Below are 19,870 nucleotides of genomic sequence, written 5' to 3' on the forward strand. Positions count from 1 at the left end.
TCTCTCGGCCCGCTCTCCCCCCTCCCCATCCCCGCGGGCCGCTGCTGCCAGAGAGCTGAACTCCGCATCTCCGCTCCCCCGCGAGCTCCGGCTCCCGGCTGACAGCTCCGAGGGCGCGCGTCCCTTGTCCGCTGTGGCGCAGCAGTTCTTGTGCTAGAACTGTGCCGTCACTGAGCAAGGCAGAGCAAGAGGCGGAAGCCAAAACTAACCCCGTATCCTTACGAGGTCAGGGTTATAAGGCTCAGTCGTGATTTCTTTCAGCACGCAGCCATGTTGTATGAGGAGGGGAGAGCGAACCTTGTCCAAGTTTCCGAGTGTATTCAAGAATGCACTTCGGGGACGATCTTCCGTTGTTCGGTAGCGCCTTGTTTGCCTGGAAACTTCGGGTAACTAGTTTGTGCGTGTCAATTTTGAGGTCTTTTGAGCCTCTAGTTTACTAGGGCCTCTGCGAAGCACTAGAGATAGAGGAGAAAAAAACCCTACCGTCACACGTTCATTATTTTGTGGTGTAGCATCATACCATTACAATATTCTGTGGTAACACATTTTATTCATAACAAAAATGATTTGTGGGGCCTCGGAAGGAGCCCTGTCCTCTCAGGGACTGGGAATAGGGATGAAGGTAGCAAGAAAGAGGTGATAGACAATAAAGCTGGATGCTTTACTCCTGCTGACAAAACTCAGTACAGCTGTAAATACACAGGGCTTTTTGTCCTATTTATGTCATAATGCATATTGCTAGTAGAAATATCAGAGTGAAAACTGACAAAGGCCAAAAATAGCGCACACATTTTGGTATTGACCAGAGTGATAGAGAGTCCGTGATGAAATTCAGATCTGCAAAAGGTGACACAGGAGAATTAGATACGGTAGAAATAATAGCAACCGAGGGCAATTCAGAAGGCAGTAGCTATAGTTAGTAAAATATCACATGGTTAAAACTGTTTTAATGCAATGCTAACTTTTTGTTAATTTTGTTAAAATTTTCAGTAGGAACAAAATGGAAATGGAAATGGAAAAAATATTTAACTGAGTAATAAAATTAATCAAAAAATAAAAGTGGCTTAGTTTACATTCTCTACCCCAATTATTCAATTTTAGCATAGCTGGTTAAAACCATTTATGAGAACCTCCTTAGAATCAGTAACAGCATCAAAAGGCTTAGGGCCACTTCAGGGCTTCATAGGAGGTAAATTTAAGCTATTTCCAAAAGACATAATCTGACATACCTGAAGCAAAATAGGAAAAAGCACAAGTCTTAGTAAAAACAAAAAGTGACCTGAATTTGAATCAGTGATTTCTTACTTGGTCTTCTTAAACAAGCTGTTTGGCTTTTGTAAGTCCTAACTTACTCCTTTGTAACATAGGGAAATAACCTACCTCCCAGTCATATTATCTCATTAGTAATAAAGTTTCTGGCACAGGACCTGACAGAGAAAACGATAAACGATAAATTGTGTCATTTAAACTCCCAAACTTTCCCACTTTAGCCTCTTGGTATAGGAAGCTAAAATGTCATATACTTCTCTGCCTCCTCAAAATATTTTATGAAACAAATTATGTCTTTTCCTTGATGCCACAGAATCCTGAAATAATGACCAACTACTGCATTATGCCATAGCAACACTGGAAATAATGAAGCAAAGAGATGCATGGTATGGGTGCTGCTACGTGAACATAATTGAATCATGTGGTCTCTCTAGTGTCTTGTCATTGCTGAGAGTGAGAAGCCATAATCGAGTTTGGTAGACTCTTTTAAGATTTTTTTTTTTTTTTTTTTTTTGAGAGAGAGAGAGAAAGCAGGGGTGGGGAAGGGGGTGGGGGGAGAAGCAGACTCCCCACTGAGCAGGGAACCAGACAGTGGGACTCCATCCCAGGACCCTGAGATGGTGACCTGAGCCAAGGGCAGACACTTAACCAATAGAGCCACCCAGGCACCCCTCAAGTTTGGTAGAATTATACATAAATGTATAAATAAGCTCAAAAGAAGGCCTCTCCCCTTGAGTTTTTGGGTGTTAAATTAGTAACTTCTTACTACTCATTTATTTTCACTTTCATGATATATATTCTAGATAACTTTTTTTTCTTGGCTTTGTTACCTTGTTATAAGAGTAACTTTTGCTTAAAAATCCGTCTGACTTTGTTACAAAAGTAACACCATTACCACTTAGCCTTGTAGCAATATATTAGGCAACTTTTAAAAATTTATCCCTGGACATATTGAAATATTCACAGATGAAGTGTCTTAGATTCACTTCAAAATAATCCAAGGGGCAGGTATCCCTGGGTGGCGCAATTGATTTGGCTTCAACTCTTGGTTTTGGCTCAGGCCATCATGTCAAAGTCCTGGGATTTTGGACTTAACATTGGGCTTCACGCTCAGCACAGAGCCTGCTTCAAATTCTCTCTAAAATAAATAAATCTTAAATACATAATACTAATCCAAAGGGCAGATGGATTAGAGGGAGTTAGTAAATAGGTGAATGGGGCAGAGATGAAACAAGATTTACCATGTGCTGTTGGTAATTGCCACATTTGGGTGATGGGTACCTGGGCTGAAGGCTGAAGGGATGGGAGGAATAATTACACTATTCCACTTTTTGTTGTGGGAATTCTAGACACATACTTAAGTTTAAAACAAATGAACAAAACCAAAAAACTAGGTCTCAAGTTAAGAGGAACTGGGTGCTGGTTTGGTTTCTAATTTGTTGTGTGTGCCTTAGGTATTCACTTGAATTTCATCAAGCCCTCTATTTTCATATCTGTAAAATGAGGGCTTCATGATGGTGAATATTTATATCTAAACATTTCAGAAACTGACTACATTTGGTATCATGCAGGATTTTAAATCATTTGCTTTTTTTTTTTTTTAATTTAAGCGATCTCTACATTAAACACAGGGCTAGAACTTTATAACCCTGAGATCAAGAGTTGCATGTTTCATCAACGAAGCCAGCCAGGCACCCCAATCATTTTTTTTTTTTTAAGATCTTATTTCTAACTAATCTCTTCATCCAATGTAGGGCTCAAACTCACAACCCTGAGATCGAGATGCACCAGCTACTTAGCCAATCAGGCACCCTACCACCACCACCACCACCAATCATTTGCTTTTAAATAAAGATCTAATTCATGGTATTCTCTTAAATTTCACATTTTTTTTCCCCATGATTATGGTTCAGACTTAAGATAGAATAAAATCTTACTTGTATATATCAGCAGTGTTCTTTGAGCATTTCTTCTAATACTCTTCCTTTAAACAGGATGAGACCGGAGAGGGAGACAAACCATAAGAGACTCTTAATCTCAGGAAACAAATTGAGGATTGCTAGAGGGGAGGGGGTGGAAGCGATGGGGTGGCTGGGTGATGGACATTGGGGAGGGTATGTGCTATGGTGAGGGCTGTGAATTGTTAAGACTGATGAATCACAGACCTGTACCCCTGAAACAAATAATACATTCTATGTTTTAAAAAATAGTTTAATTTGCCTACTTTAACATTAAGCAAATTCATTAACATACCTAGTTACAAATTAAGGCAAAATAGATTGCTAGATTTCTAGAACTTTAATAATTCAAAACACAGCTTACAATAGTGTATCTCCCACTAGAAATAAATGTGGTAAATGCATGATTTACCACACATTTTATATACCTGCTATTCTATATTTTAAATGAATGCAAAGTTTTCAGTGACTTGAATTTCGGAGGAAAAAAACCTTTTAGCTACATATTTTTACCAAGTTATGATTTAATATTTATCAGATGTGTAAATATACAAACATGATAGCAACTTCAAAAACTTGTGAATAGTTGGCCCTACAAAATTACAACACACTGTAAATAAATCCCTCCCGCATTTTATACAAACTACATGATTTTGATATACAAAGATTCTGTTTTTATTACACTGACAATGTACAACCAAGACTATTTACAATGCAAAAAAGTATATAAACCACAATTTAACATCCTGCTACTGGCAGCCACTATAGTTTAGGAGGTAGCTTTAATTAAACGAAATGAACAGAAGCCACATTTCCCAACTGTGTTCTAAAAATAATTTACATAAGATAAAAATTCATTATATGCACAGTATATACAGTTTAATTATTAAACTGTAATTTAGCTTAATGTTTTTTAGTATATCCTGAATAACTAATATGGCAGTGGGTTTGCTATTGATTTAGCATATTGTTCAAAAAACACACTGAACATTTATAACTTTTAAGACTCCACATAGTGACATGTCAAAAGTCCATAGATAAGAATCAAGTAAAATTTTGAATTGTTAAAGACATAGGCCTAAGCTTTATTCCTTTTTCTTTTTCTTTGACAACACATTTGTTTTGTCTCACAAGAACACAATTTCTGAACTGTTGTATAGGCTCTTTTGTGTTTAAATCACAGTAAGGGGGAAATGTATGGAAGCTACCAGATAACAGCACAGGTTTAGGAGAATCTGGCTCACTAAGAAACCCTGATAAGTGCTTTGTGTCAATAATTACTCCCAATTTCTTCCACCTTGACACAATAATTTACCAGTTTATCTTCTGTATAATTTAAACTATCCATAGATAACATACCAACAAAACTGGATAATGTTGGTACAGCCAATGTTATTAAAGAACTGTTTATGAATGAGAACATTCCATGGAGCCATCAAATCCCTCAGATGCTATTCAAACCCCATATTAGCTAGTAGTTTATCCAAATATACCAAACCCACACAACCATTAGTCCTTTACTTCTTCCTAGTGTGGTCACAAGACATTGAGGAAAAAATCACTGTGATTGCACCAAAGAGATGCGTAATGTCTGAAAACAAATGTTCAGCTATTCTTTTAAAATCTAACAGTTGTTAATATTGTTTTAAAAACATCTTCAGGTTTTAGATTTATAAGTCACTTAAACAAAATTTATGATGCTATTATGTCAAAGATGGGACCCGAAAATGCAATTGGGTGATAATGCCTACTCTTCTACTCTCACAGTTCTACCTGGGAGACAATCCCTTTTTTGGCCCTGCAGTAAGTTGTCCTGAGATTAATGACGCAACATTAGGTAAAATTAGCAAGACTTTTTCTTAGTTACATAAAATCATATTTTCAAATATTCTTAAAAAAATATTAACAGCTGTTCTTCATCTTGTGCTTAATTCTGAAACAGGTTTAAATTTGCTTCTTACGGATCAAGAAAACCTAACGTTATATTGCTATGATATACATAAAATCTTTTTCAAGTTATAAATTTGTTCCAAATAGACCACACATTGCTTGGACATTGCATTTTTCATCAATTGACAGTTTAGGCACTTGTTCTCTGAAAATGTCTGGTTTAAGAAATAAACTGCCACCTTCTCCTCCTCCTAAGTGACACACCAGGCAGTGATCACAGAAGTGCTTCCCAGATGAAAGAGCAGACTAGGGTTCAGTCTATAAATGCTGTGATTTTGGTTGATGGGGGAAAGTTACAAACATGTCAATTCAGTCTTTAACTCTTGGTAGATTGTAAGCATAGCGCACCAAAGGGAATCCTCGACTCTGATAGAAGCAGGCTCGTCCACAGGCCTGCACCTGGTCAGAGCTGTCGGAGACAAAGGAATCTTCTTCATCTGCATAATCAGAGTGGGCCGATTGTGTGCCACAGTCAGACCAATAGCTGTCCGGTCTTTGGCAAGAACCCACTGCCAATGCAGGACAGCTGTGTGATTTTATTAAGTGTTTGCATGACATTGGCTTTGTCAAAAGAAAGGATTCACAGCAGTCACACACAGTCAGGTTACCCTGCAAATGTGAGTACATGCCACAGTCATAGAAGAAATCCTGTTCTACACAGCCAGCTTGGCTACTGATGGACACTGAAACCGATCCGCTTTTCTTGGTAATGTGTCGCTTCAGTAACTTCCAGTCTTCTTTAAACTTTGGGTTGAAGAAAACATATAGGACCGGATTCAGGCATGCGGGCAATGGGAAAAATATCAGAGTAACAGACTTCATTATTTCAGGGCTGATGGAGATTGCAGTGATCAGTGGCGCAAATGAGAAAAACGCAACAGGACAGAAAAAGATGCAGTTGGTGAAGATGAGCCACGCGACATGCTTTATCATGCTAGAATGTGAGTTCTCTGAAAGGTCCTCTTTTTCCAAGTTGCAGTAAAGTTTGGTGTAGATAATGGCCATTAATAAGAATGCTAATGAGTTTAATAACACTAAGGTTACAGTAAATCCTAACGATGGCGTTTCTCCTGTGGGGAATGGCAAACAAAGGGGTGATGCAGAATATTCCCCTCTATGGAAAAGCGGAAAACAGCCTGCCACTGCCGCTCCCAGAAAAGCAAAAAGGGCAGCAATCCGGAACTGTTTGAGATGATTGCTTTTCCCATTTTTCATTATATCTTTTGCAGATAAGCTTCTTTCGACAGCTGCCAACATTAATAAAAATATGGCACTTTCTGAGGAGAAAATAGCAAGAAACCCAGCTATTCTGCACCCACTGCCAATCTCCCACCAAATGCCAAATTCAGCAAATCTGCCCCAGGACACAGCATCCAGAAAAGTTAAGATGCCGGTATAAGCTCCCATGAATAAGTTGGATACAGAAATCAGGCCTATGAACAATTTGGAGGAAGGCACCGGTGAACAAGATGCGAATGTTGTTAAAATGACAAGAAGGTTGAAAAACAAAGCAACCAAGAAAATGAACCACACAGTAAGACGGATCATCCAGCTTCCCAGTAAATATTCGCAGGGCTTAAAAGCACCTAAAACAAGAGAGAGAAATAAAAGACAATTTAGAAAACACCCTATTCTCATATGCTATGGATTTAGAGAAAAGCTAAAGAAGGTTAATCTAGAATAATTAAATCTGGTACCAAAATTGAATTGAACCAAATTGAAAAGATTTCTATTTCTTAGCTATTTTAGACATTGGACTAGGCTATTTTAAAAAAAACACACTTCAATTCCTTTTATTAAATATCTGGTAAACCTAAACAGTGAGTGATATATAGATAGATAGATAGATACAGATATAGATATGGATATGGATATGTGTGTGTGTGTGTGTGTGTGTGTGTGTGTGTGTATACACACACACACACACACACACACATATATATATATTAATTACAGTGTCTCATACATGAAAGTACTTGATATACTGAAGGCTCGGAATGAGATAAATTATGGTTTTAATTTAGGGTTCATGACTTGCCGTTCTTTTTTGAAAAGGCAGCTTAAACCCATATCAATTTCATTTTCTCCCCTGTGGATATTAATGCCTATTTCATAGCATGGTGTACCTTAAGTAAAATTATATACATGAGGTACCTAAGCAGGTTACTAGGTACATAGCTGGCCTTCAATAAATAAGAGGTCCTTTTCTTCCTCTTTCCTAGTCCTAATACAGCTTTTGAAAATTATATATGTACATATATGCATGTATACATCTATTTTTTCCCACATTATGGCTTTCAAGGGCAACCTGATGAAGAAAGTTAAGATAGGTATAATTATACACACTTTTCATCTAGAGAAATTGAGATGTCAAAATGTTCGATTGACCTGACAAAGGTTATTCAATAAGATAGTGAAGGGAGAGCAAAACCACCTGGATGTTAAATACATACAAAGCCATATCCAATAAAATCCTGTGAAACTTACACTAGGATTGCAACAACTAATTTCGTAACTAAATTGTATATTCTAGTAAGGGGCTTTGACAGGCTAGTTATGTCACAAATGACAACTATTTTATTTTAAAATTAGTAAAGAAAAATGAAATGCTGTTTATAGAGCACAAGAAAACTATGTTATTACAGTTGCCTAAAACACACGTTCTGATTTATCCTTCTGAACTGTCATGAAGTTTGATACATCCCATAAAGCACTTTAAATCACTGAGACATTCATAGACCTAACAAGCCATCTCTGTAACATTTATGTCTTATATAATATCCCAAATATCACAAGTTTTAAAAATTTTTTTAATTAAGTAATTAACTATTTTCATTCCCCGCCCCCACCCTCAGGGAGTATTAAAAGAAAGCTTTCACGTTTATCTCTGTATCTGAACTCATCCTCCTTTCAAGGAAGAGGGAGTACTAGCTCATCTGACCTGAGAGAACAGTTCACCCTTTGGGAAGTGTTTGGTAGGTGGAGGTACTTTCCCTCAAAATCCTGGCAAGGAGGCTCCACCCAGCCTCCTCCAGTTTTAACACAAGGACTCCACTCTCCACTACTTCCTACTTCTGAGTGAACACCTGGGTGTCTGTGTGTTACTACAACTGAGGGGGGAGTCAGGTCTACAGTGTATCTCTCCTGCAGCCTGGGGAGAGGAGCTCAGACCAACGACTAATGTTCCTCCTGGCTGACTAAGGTTTAAATTCAGTGTGGAGGATATAGAATCCCTGCTGGTACTCCCCTTTAATAAAGCTGTTCCCTTCTCACTGGGTTGTCAGTTCCTTAAGTACATCCTCCAGCACAAGGACCCCAGGAAGGGCAGTGAGTCCTTTGGAACCTAGACAACATACACTGTTTAAGGTGAAATGATTCTTTGCCAATTCCATTCACTCATCTGGTCACGTTCAGCTCATTCTCTACATAGGCACTGTACTAAGCAGTAAAAGAATGTAAACACAGGCCCTTAAAAAGCTCATGACTGGGGCACATGGGTGGCTCAGTCTATTAAGCGTCTGCCTTCAGCTCAGGTCATGATTCCGGGGTCCTGGGATTGGGCCCCATGATGGGCTCCCTGCTTAGTAGGGAGTCTGCTTCTCCTTCTCCCTCTGGCTCAGCCTGCACCCCTACCGCTTGTGCTCTCTCTCTCAAATGAATAAATAAACAAATCTTTAAAAAAAACAAGTGGGGGGCACCTGGGTGGCTTAGGCAGTTAAGCAGCTGCCTTTTGGCTCAGGTCATGATCTCAGAGTCCTGAGACTGAGTCCCACATCAGGCTCCCTCCTCAGTGGGGAGTTGGCTTCTCCCTCTGCCTCTGCTGCTCCCCATTTGTGCTTTCTCATTCTCTAATAAATAAAATCTTTTTAAAAAATCAACTTCATAGCACAGAAGTTAGCCAATTTTTTTCTTTTACAGTAAAATTCCAAATCCATCTTCCCTCATAGATGAAATCTAATCCAACAGTACGTCAGAACTAAATATATGGTCTCATTTTAGTAACTTTCCCAAGTCTACTAAAATTCAATGAAATAAAGTAGAATGAAAAGGAAAAGGAAGGTTGAATTAAAAAAGGCGGGGAGTAACACTAAAAATCCTTGCAGATCAGTAACTTCTAGAACTAGTCCTAGAGTTAATGAAGCCCTCAATTTTGCCTCTCAATTTTGAATGCACATAACTGTCTGGGGAGCTTGTTAACACTGATCCTGTGTCAATGAGTCTGGGACTGAGATTCTGTACGAGATGCCTAAGCTTCTGGTACACAGACCACACTTTGAGGCATAAGGCCTTATGACATCATCTAGTCCCGCTCCTGTTATTAAAAAAAAAAATCACACGTTTCCCCACACATTTCGGATATATTTGCCTAAAGTTCATTTAAAGCAAGAAACTGCAGCAAAATGTGTTGGGCATACCTGTGGAGGGTGTGCAGTGGATAATTATTTGACTATGTTCTTCATTCTCCACACTGCTGGTGACACCTGCTCCATCAGTGGGACCTGAATATATAACATAAACTGTGTTTAATTCAAGCTTTGCGCAGTTGAAAAGAACCAAACTCTTCTGCAATCTTCTCTGTCATGCATGATGTAAATTCAGCTGGCATGAAGCTTCATAACAAAGATGCCAGTAACACAGAAAATGCCATTTTCTCACATATTTCATATTTATCCTTCACAAATGATTACAAGAACAGAGACTTGAATTAATGCCATAAAGAGTGTTCTATTTTTAGAAGTATATGCACTTGCCTTTATCCTTTGCCACACTGTGGTCTTGGAGGCTGGTATCTTCCGTGTTTGAATGTGCATACGAGTCACAGCCCCAAAATGCGCAGCACTGATAAGCATATGGTACCGATAAAGACCTGGAAAAGATGGTAAAATCTACGTTGAATAACAACTTCACAGACATGCTTTTGTTCTGTAAGAAGTACTTCAATCTTTAAGAGCCCCAGAGAAAGATCTGACTGTCACATGCTTTAAAAGCTGGTCATTAGCCTCTCTGGGCCTCCATTTCCTCATTGGTGAGGATGTCACCTATCAGATGTCACCATGACTTTCTCTTTTCATATAAGATAGGCTTTTAAAAACTCAATTTAAAACAAACCATATTTAAAATTTAGTAATGTTGCAATTTAAAGTGAAGTCTAATCAGACTCCTTTTATACATGAATTAACCATGCCTAATTTATCATATGATACTGGCAGTTTGATTTAAAAATCAACGTCGCAGATCTTTGTGACTTTCTACCACTAAATGAATGTACTTTGTTCACATAACTATAGTAAACATATTTATTCTCTTCTCCCATGGTACTATCCCCAACCCTATCTCTATGGTATCAAATACTTTATAAATGTATTAGAGCACTGTGCCAATTTTCTGTAGGTTCACACTTATGGGCTCCTGCCACATTGCTAATGACAAATCTGCTATATGAAAAACCAGTCTGATGAACAGCCGTGTTCTCTCTCTGGCAGTCTCCAGGACTCAAATTCATGTTCTCAAAAACTACAGAATAATGCTCATGTTCTATTTTTTACCAAATTTGTGAGGACTGAGGTAGAAAATACTCTTAAATTATAACCTCCCAGAGAATCTGAGAACCACAGCAAAAAAACTAGCATACTCTATAATTTAGAGGGCCACCACAACTTCAACAAAAAAGAAAAATAAGTAAAAACACACCTGAGATTAACAAAATCCTTTGCTGCTAATGCTTCTTTCAGCTTGAAGTTGCCAACAAGTTTCAGTTGATTTAGCCCATTCAGGCCTTCCGTAGGAAATGAAGTTAATTCATTGAAACTTATATCTCTGAAATATGAATGAGACTTCAAATTAACTCCTAGGATACAAATTACACAAAAACATGTATATGTTTATATGTTATACATGTGTAAACATCACAAATATTAAAGTTGTACAAGGAAGTTAAGGTGTAGTAAAACAATAGATCTGGCATGCTTCTTGACATCTAAGAAACCATTTCAATACGAATGCAGCTTAGCATTTACACAGGGGAACAACTGAACAGAAAAATATTTCTATAGGGCAATGCTAAAACACAAGTTTCCGTAGATGGTTCATTTCTTTCAAGATATTACTGCATAAAATCATCAACTTACAGGTTAGTTATTGACCCAAGCTTTGCAAAAGCTCTGTTGTGAATTTCATGGATCAAGTTTCTACTCAGATCTCTGCAATTACAAGAGTAGCATTGTTAATCTTTTCAAATAAATTCAAATTGCAGTTACTTTGACCACACTATGGAATCTGAGGTAGTCACAGTATCCCTGATAAGATATTAATCTTGACCAACAACTTTATGTTTATGTTGAATCCCTCCCCTTCACAAAAATCTGTTTCTTGGAATGGGTTCCATGGAGCAGTAATTCTAGTTGGCATCTGTTTCAAAACAGTTGTGAATTTTCTCCACCTTATCCTTCTGGTAGCAGTTCAAAAATACGAATGATATGATATAACCTTTGGTACTATTAAGTAGGTGAGGAAAAACTCAGCTCCTGACAAAGCTGAAAATGAAAACAGGTTTCATAGTATTTGCTTTCTCAAAGGTCAGTGATAAGGCCCTGAGGGAAGACAAATAATCAATATGTAAACAAGAGCATTCCAGAAGGCTTCAGATATCATTCTTTCCCAAGCAGGAAATAAAAATCCTATCAATACCAAAGCTGTACTATATTCAGAAACACACCCTAAGAAATTCTGATCTTGCAGATTTAATAAAAACGGAGAAATAATCTGCAACCACCCTTAAACGGAGCATTAATCAAAATTTAAAGGGTGGATAAATTCATTCCATTACCCATCTCCTGGATCACAGGACAACTAGACAAACTTGGTTCCAAATCATGAAAAGGCCAGCTTTTCATTGTTGTAGCTTATCAGTGCTCTAAGAAGTGATGGCAGCTAGGAGCCAGTCCCCTTCCTCGCTGCTGCCCAGACCCATGCACAGTAAGCCTGTCAGGCACAGGGAAAGATCCCAACCTGCAATAAAGTATCTTCCAGTAGAAAACATTTTCATTGTCTTACTGGGGATCTACTGGAAGACAGTATTCAATATATGTAATTTCACTTCACCTTCAGTTTTTTAAATTTGCTGTGTATTTTAAAAGTGGTCACTATTTTAGCATATTGTGTTTTCTGCATTAAAGTTCTGTGAAGGTGGGGACAAGGCCTGTCTTAGCCACCTCTCTATCCCCAAGTGCTTAAGTAAATATTTGGCACAAATACACACTCAAATGCAAATACATTTTTTCTAATGAGTGCTTCTGCTGCATATTAGCTATATTTGTGACAATACATACCACAGCATAAGGGTCAGCACATTTTTTCTGTAGAGGGCCAGATAGTAAATATTCTCATCTATAGGTCATATGGTCTCTACTCCCCACTACTCAACTCTGCCATAATATGGTGAAACACTTACTTAAAAGGGCATGGTTGTGTTCTAGTAAAACCTAATTTACAAGAATCGGAGGCAGGTTGGACCTGGCCCATAGGCTATAGTTTGCCTAGCCTAACCCTGCCCTAATGGAGCGGCAAACCTCATTAGCATGACAAGAAAACAAGCAAGCTCCATCTCGCAGGTTATATGTGTTATGCTTTTTCACTTACTAACATACGATATCATAAATCAGCTAAGGTAAAAGGTAAAAAATACTAACTAAAAAGCTAAGGTTAAAAAAAAATACTGAGGGGCGCCTGGGTGGCTCAGTGGGTTAAGCCGCTGCCTTCGGCTCAGGTCATGATCTCAGGGTCCTGGGATCGAGTCCCGCGTCGGGCTCTTTGCTCAGCAGGGAGCCTGCTTCCTCCTCTCTCTCTCTCTGCCTGCCTCTCTGCCTACTTGTGATCTCTCTCTGTCAAATAAATAAATAAAATCTTAAAAAAAAAAAAAAAAAATACTGAGAGTAGAGTATTGATAAAGTACCATGTGGTAAAACCGGAACAGTATTTACACGTAATAAATTGTATCTTTAAATATATCTATCATGGGAATTGTAATGATATATTAATTTGGAACTGGACAAAAACTGTATTTGTTTCTAATAATCAGAGAGAAACTTACAGAATCCTCAGAGATATCAGGCCTTGGAAAGTACCTTCTTTTATTTGGTGGATCTGATTACGTTGCAAAGAACTAAAAAAGAGAAGAAGGAGAAGGAGGAAGAGAAGGAAGAGGAAGGGTGATGAAAGAAAAAAGAAAAAAAAAGAAAATTATTTTCGATTTTGAAAGCTAACATTTCTTCAACTTTTCCTAAGTTTAAATACTCATTCATAAGTAACAATGATTGATCTTGCTGAAAGTAAAAAGAACTGCCATTTCCTCCCCTGTAATATCACAGAGTTAGATTAATTGGTATTCCCCTCCCAAATTATACTGGGAATTAATGTCTATTATCTAAATTCCTTAACAACCCCACTTAGGAGAGCAGGAAGACAATATGGTAAAAAAGGATCCAGGACAACATAACCATACCAAGTACTGCAGGAAGAAAGCTAGAAGAAGAAAGGGATCAGAAACGGGAGAATCAATGCCTTCCTCTCCCTTCTCCCAACCAACTGCCACCAGAACTTATAGATACACAGTAGTTATGCATGTTTGATTTCCCTCAATATCCAGGAACAGTTTTTGTTTGTTTGTTTTTTGTGCACACAGGCTTCCCCCTATAATGTCTCCCAGATTGCCTGATAAATACCTAAGAAATGCTGGTTGCATGACTATAGCTAGTATAATTTGACAGGAACACCTGATTATACACATCTATTTCTCTAACATTTCTAATTTTTTAAATATTAAAGCCATTATTTAAAATAGGACATGTTCAGTGAATCAACAATAAACCACAGCGAAAAGAGTAAGTCAAAGACCAACTTACATTTCTTCCAGAGCATGGCAACCATTAAAGCTTGGAAGGTCTTTTATATTGTTGTAAGACAAGTCCCTTAAAGCAACAAAAATTAACAAATTAATTTCTATGTTATCAGAAAACTAAGTTAAAAGAAGCTATACTCAGAAGTACTGAAAGCAGCTCCAAGATCTATAATAGAGAGCTGAAGAAAACAACTATTTTTTTTCTAAGACTTACAAGCTTCTAGAGTACCCCAGTGATATAGTGGGCTTATGATTTGCAAATTTCAAATACATAATATCGAGTATAGACAATATAAAATATATTAAAAACATTTATTTCTTTTTCAATTTTTAAGTAAAATTATTAAAAACATGAAGCATATAAAGTTAAATATACAAAAATATGTAAAATCTATAAAATTATGTGTAAGTGGTAGATTATTTTTTATATTTTTATAATATCATAAACAATTTCTCTGTTATTTAATTATAAAGCTGTGAGAGATGGTATGCATAGCTCACATTTTCAAAAAAATTGTGTTAAATCATGTACAGGGACTCAATAACTCTCAGTTAATTCCACTGCAGTGTTTCCTCAGTAGTGATCACTGTGCTTGATACTCGACAACATTTAATGGCTTGCTTTATCAATCAGTCACTTATTTTGTTACTATCGCTCTCCACTGAATACTTATTAACAGCTTAGAAACTTAATTGTTTGTTCTTGTGACATTTTTATACCCTTTATTTACTTTTAATTTCCAGATAGTTTAAAGTTTTTGGAAAGTTCCATGCTTAGCTGGTTCCTGACCCAAGAAAGATTTGGGCTCTGCTTAGGTTATGGATGAAAGAGAAAGATGTGGAAAGCTGACACTCCTGGGGCTTCTAGGATAAGGACAAGGGAGTCCAGTCAGGAAAAATACCAAGGAAGAGTCTAGTCTGGTTTTACTTTTTTCAAAGCAAAAGTCCCAAGATGTGTGACATACGTATCACTCTAAAGCCAAATTGAAATAAATGTTACCTACACTGGGGTCACGAAAACACCTGCTCATTTCCATAAAGGGAACAAATAAGACACAATTCTACCCTAAAATCAGCTAATGCAAATAGCTTATCAAAAATAAAACAATATAGGTGAAGCACATAAAAGAAAAAGTATGAGAAGGGAAGAGGGACCCAACTTACAAAGTCCGAAGCATCTTTTGTTCTTGGCACAAGTTACTGGATATGCTGCTTATCTTTGTGCCTGTCAAGGTCCTGTGGAAAAACATTGTTCATCTAAGAAATGTTTCAAGTTGAGAGGGTAAATAAAATGCTATTCTCACATAGAAAAAGAAACAGATATTTGCCTATGAACTAAAGCCTGTGTATTCCACTGCCTACTTATTCCCTAAAGTCAGGTATGTGGGGAAATGGATTAAGCCCTCCATTATGGATTTCATTTTCATAGTAAGACAGAAAAGCCTTACTATGTTAGAATTGTTAATACTGTCCAGACAATGAGGCTGATTTCTCATGTGGACCAACAGAAAAATACTAATCCACAGCCACAGCCTGACTACAATCACGGGTAACACCACCTCATACCAAAAACGTGGGAAGCCAACTCAGCATCCTGCATTCCAAACCCAGCCAACCTAACTCACCATTCTGAAATGTTCTCCTCCTCCCTCCCTCTCCACGTTCCCATCTGTAGTCACTACCAATTCCTGTGCTTTCTTCCTTTGTGGTGTGTCCAGCATCTGATTCTCTCTTCACTTTTACTGCTATTATGCAGATCACACATGGAATGAGGCAGAGAGCCTCAGGCCACTCAGAGGAACGTCAGCGGTGTTAAAGGTGTCCACTTAGCAAGTGGATTATTCCTAGGACCTCCTTGTGATTCTTCCCATCTCGTCTCTCTTGCCCTAACATCACCTGCTGCCATGTACTCGACACATCAAAACCACCTTAATAGTCAAGTTTAAACTTCTGAGCCCAGTGCTTCCAGAACACTTTTTCTTTACATCTTGGCACATGTGAAAATCATAACATTTATGTGACCTACTCTGATAAGGTTCCCTGTGGCTGGAGACCCTTAACCAGCTCAGGTTCTTTCTGGCTTTCTGGAGGGCTCAGGTCAGCAAAAGCTCAGATCCATATGTATCCCATTCACAGACCATCCACTGGGAAGAACTGCCATAACCAAATGTTCCATGTTCGATGGCTGCCATTTTAAAACCGTGACCCAAATGATTTTCCAAATTTCTCCATATCACATCACATTCCATTAAACACATGCAATTCTAGCTATACACGATCATCTGCATGCCACCCCTGAGGAAATTTTCCGTATTCCCCATTTTACTAAATCCTGCCTTTCTAAATAAAATCCCCGGCTCTGGGAAACCTGACAGTATTCAGTTTTGAAAACATTACACCTCCTCCCTAAAGCTTTCTCTGATACTCTACATCAATTGCTCCACTTCTGAGTTCCTAAAGCACTGCTTCAAATTTGGCATTTACTTACTGCTTATATTTTCAGTGAACTTTTCAGATCTAATATCCATGCACCAGGCTATCTGCTACCTGAGCTGACTGAACCCTAACCCAATAAATACACATCTCCATGCATGCTATTCACAAAGAGAGATACAGGAACCAACACAAACCCAGCACCATTGCCAAAAAGCACTAGCACCCTGCTGAGCCGGCCCGCATGTTATATTTACACTACCCCTGTTCAAAAACAGCCACACTCACAGACTTTCCAGATGGATAGTTCCTGTCAGATTGGGGAACTGCTGCACCATGCTTGCGCCTCGAATGACTCTTCAAGAAATTGGGAGAGAAAACATAATTTAAAATAAAAAGTTTTCATAGATAATATTTTTGTTTTATTTTTTGAACAGTTTAAAATCACTGGGTGCCTGGGTGGCTCAGTCATTAAGCATCTGCCTTCAGCTCAGGATTGAGCCCCGTATTGGGCTCCCTGCTTGGCGGGAAGGCTGCTTCTCCCTCTCCCACTCCCCCTGCTTGTGTTCCCTCTCTCGCTGTGTCTTTCTCAGTCAAATAAATAAACAAAATCTTTTAAAATTAATTAATAAATAAATTAAAATGTCAGAACTACTATACCTAAAAATAAAATCAGTTTCAATTCTTGAATGCACCTGAAACTGCGATAATTAGGCCAACTGTTCACATAAATAAGAACCATCATAAATCTTCAGAATTGTCCTCTGGACTTTCACCCAACAGAAAAAAAAAAAAAAAAAAAAGAAAGATTTTTTTGTCTTCTGGAGCTACAATAATACATTCTAGTTTTCCAGTAAAGCAACAGCATAGATATTCAGGTTGTCTTACAATTTGTATAATACAAAAAAAAAAAAAAAAGAATAAAAATTTAAAAATAAAATTGGTATGATACTTACAAGGAATGCAGATCAGATAAATTGTGAAATGCTGAGTTCCCCACAAAAGACAGAGGATTATCATACAAATGTCTGTAAAAATACCCAAAAAAGGTAAAGTTTTCTTATGTTCACAAGCCATCCAACACTGCATCTATCTTCACAAAGTCCATACATCTAAAAGCCTGCATTTTCATTCTTCATTGAGATGCCTGGCATCATACAGACATGTTTTACATGATTCTATATTAAAACAAACCTTCAAAACTACTTACATAGTTCTTAAGAGTGGATTACCATCAAATGCTCCATCAGGGATAACAGAAATAGAATTACTATGAAATAACCTAAAAAAGGAGGAGAAAAATATTTTGAAACACGTGTTCCCTTGTGAAATAAGTTAAAACCTGAATATCTAGCCCTGTTCAGTATTATGTGAAACACAACTGATAACAACTATATGTTAATTCCAAAAGTATGAGGAAACTGAAGTTTCAATTCCATCTCATCCTTTCCAGGACCATTTCCTAATTCCTCTTAAACCCACGCTTAGGCTGGTATCGCTCAGGTCTCTCATACACGCTGAGTTGTTGCTTTCTCAACAAAGAACTTTAGACCATGAGTGAGAATCATAAGGTGTTTTAACGTCCATATACCTCTGTCACCTTACATTTAGTCCTTAAGCAATGTGTGTCAGAGTATTTGCTGTCAACAGATGACCATACACAAGCCCCGCGATGCCATGTACATTCCTATCTCTGCCCTTGACAAAGCCAACATCTAAAATGCCCCCTTAACCCTTTTGGGTTCCTGGGTGGCTCAGCTGGTTAAATAGTTTCAGGGTTGTGGGCCTGGGTGGCTCAGGTCATGATCTCAGGGTTGTGAGAGCGAGGCCCACATCAGGCTTTATGCTGGGCGTGGCGTCTGCCTGAGATTCTCTCTCCCTCTGCCACTCCCCCAATTCGTGCGCTCGCTCTCTCTTTCAAATAAACAGATCCAAGGATCTGAATAAATTCACACACACACACACACACACACCCCTACCATTTTAACTCCAGTCAAATTCTTTCTCTTCAGTGCTACCTTTTCCAATTACCCCAATTCTCAATGGAATCTTTTTTCTGGGATGCTTCATTTACCCTCTTCATTTAGCACTTATTTCTACATAGCAACTGCTCTCTGTATTACATGGTTAGCCTCCCCAGTGCCACTAAGACTCCAAGCTTCTAACTGGCAAGGACCATACATTACTGCTCTTGTTTCAGCAGTATGGAGCCCAGCACAGAAATCCAGGCTCAAAACTGTCTGCACTAACTAACATAATCCAGTCTGTGTGATCATATGTGTGTCTGTGTATTGTGATATATCTAATGGAGCAAAGAGGTTTTCAAATCTCACTGTTGGAACATTAAGTGGTGAGTTCGAAGGATACTAAGGCGTAGAGAGAGCAAAACAATACTCACAGCTCTTTTAGGCTAGGAAGGGCTTTAATAGCCTGAGGAAATTCCCCCAAATTATTATAATTCAAGTCCCTAGGGAAAAAAAAATAGGAGAAGCATGTAAGGACACTGAAGAGTAGTACAATTTATAAGGCATTTTGGTACAAATGCATTCCTTAAAAATCACATCCTCTGGATGGTGATCTCTGCTCACGAACCATAGTGCCATTTAAAACCCTGTAGTTTCTTACACCTTTTCTTAGAATAATGAACAGAAAAAAAAAAAGAATCATAATTCATCTATGTTGGTTTTAAGTTCATTTTACAAGGTCAAGGAATTCTCAATCACATTTTATTGGTACATTAAATAAATCATTTGAATGACATTTCTCGGGAAATTCACCATAAAACGGAATTTATGGAATATCCATTTCTAAATGACAATAGCCTGAAACCAAGGTTTCCATTTGGGGTTTGGAGTGACTTCCTGAAATTCTGGCATGTGGGCAGCTGACCTCAGCCCTACTATCAGGTAGATGACCGGAGATAAGTATGTCTTGAAGCAGGTTATAATTTGCTGAAAATGTTATATTAATTAGGAGAGAGAAAAGCCACAGTGATCTGTGCTAAAAAGTCTTACTTCTGAGTGTTTAAGTTTTAACTTCTTTTATAACCTAAAGAGCATGTTGGCATATGATTATCATGGTTGATTTCAGAATGAGAGTAAGTTAAACTCAAAGGTCCAGCTCTTCAGGGACCTGTTTTGTTTTTCTTTACTACATAGAAAGAAAAGTGGCAAATAAAAATTTATCTGGAAAGAAGAGGTTTCCTTTTCATATAACTGGAAGAGTATACACACGGTCTAGTATCAGAAGATCCATCCAGTGTTCTGGTTCACTGGTATTTACACAGTAAAGGAGAACTGAGCTTGGAACTATCTTCTTCTTCAAGAGCTTCAACCTTCAAATATCCACTGATGTTCACTATCCT

At 38.0% G+C, this 19,870-nt stretch overlaps 1 protein-coding gene across 1 annotated transcript in view; it reads right to left on the reverse strand.

The window, feature by feature from the left end:
• Positions 1-3,553: 3,553 nt before the first annotated feature.
• The window catches only part of LGR4 (leucine rich repeat containing G protein-coupled receptor 4), a 103,324-nt gene continuing 87,007 nt past the window's right edge, over positions 3,554-19,870 (reverse strand). Inside the window, exons 7-18 of the mRNA XM_032357668.1 lie at positions 18,905-18,973; positions 17,717-17,788; positions 17,463-17,534; positions 16,795-16,863; positions 15,238-15,309; positions 14,078-14,143; positions 13,267-13,338; positions 11,306-11,377; positions 10,869-10,994; positions 9,929-10,044; positions 9,593-9,676; positions 3,554-6,763 (exon numbers count right to left, since the gene is read on the reverse strand). Of these exons, the coding sequence (XP_032213559.1) occupies positions 5,487-6,763; positions 9,593-9,676; positions 9,929-10,044; positions 10,869-10,994; positions 11,306-11,377; positions 13,267-13,338; positions 14,078-14,143; positions 15,238-15,309; positions 16,795-16,863; positions 17,463-17,534; positions 17,717-17,788; positions 18,905-18,973 (2,167 nt within the window). The 3' untranslated portion in view covers positions 3,554-5,486. The remainder of the gene's footprint in view (positions 6,764-9,592; positions 9,677-9,928; positions 10,045-10,868; positions 10,995-11,305; positions 11,378-13,266; positions 13,339-14,077; positions 14,144-15,237; positions 15,310-16,794; positions 16,864-17,462; positions 17,535-17,716; positions 17,789-18,904; positions 18,974-19,870) is intronic.

Source organism: Mustela erminea, chromosome 9 (assembly GCF_009829155.1).
Source record: "Mustela erminea isolate mMusErm1 chromosome 9, mMusErm1.Pri, whole genome shotgun sequence".
In the NCBI taxonomy this organism is placed as follows: Eukaryota; Metazoa; Chordata; class Mammalia; order Carnivora; family Mustelidae; genus Mustela; species Mustela erminea.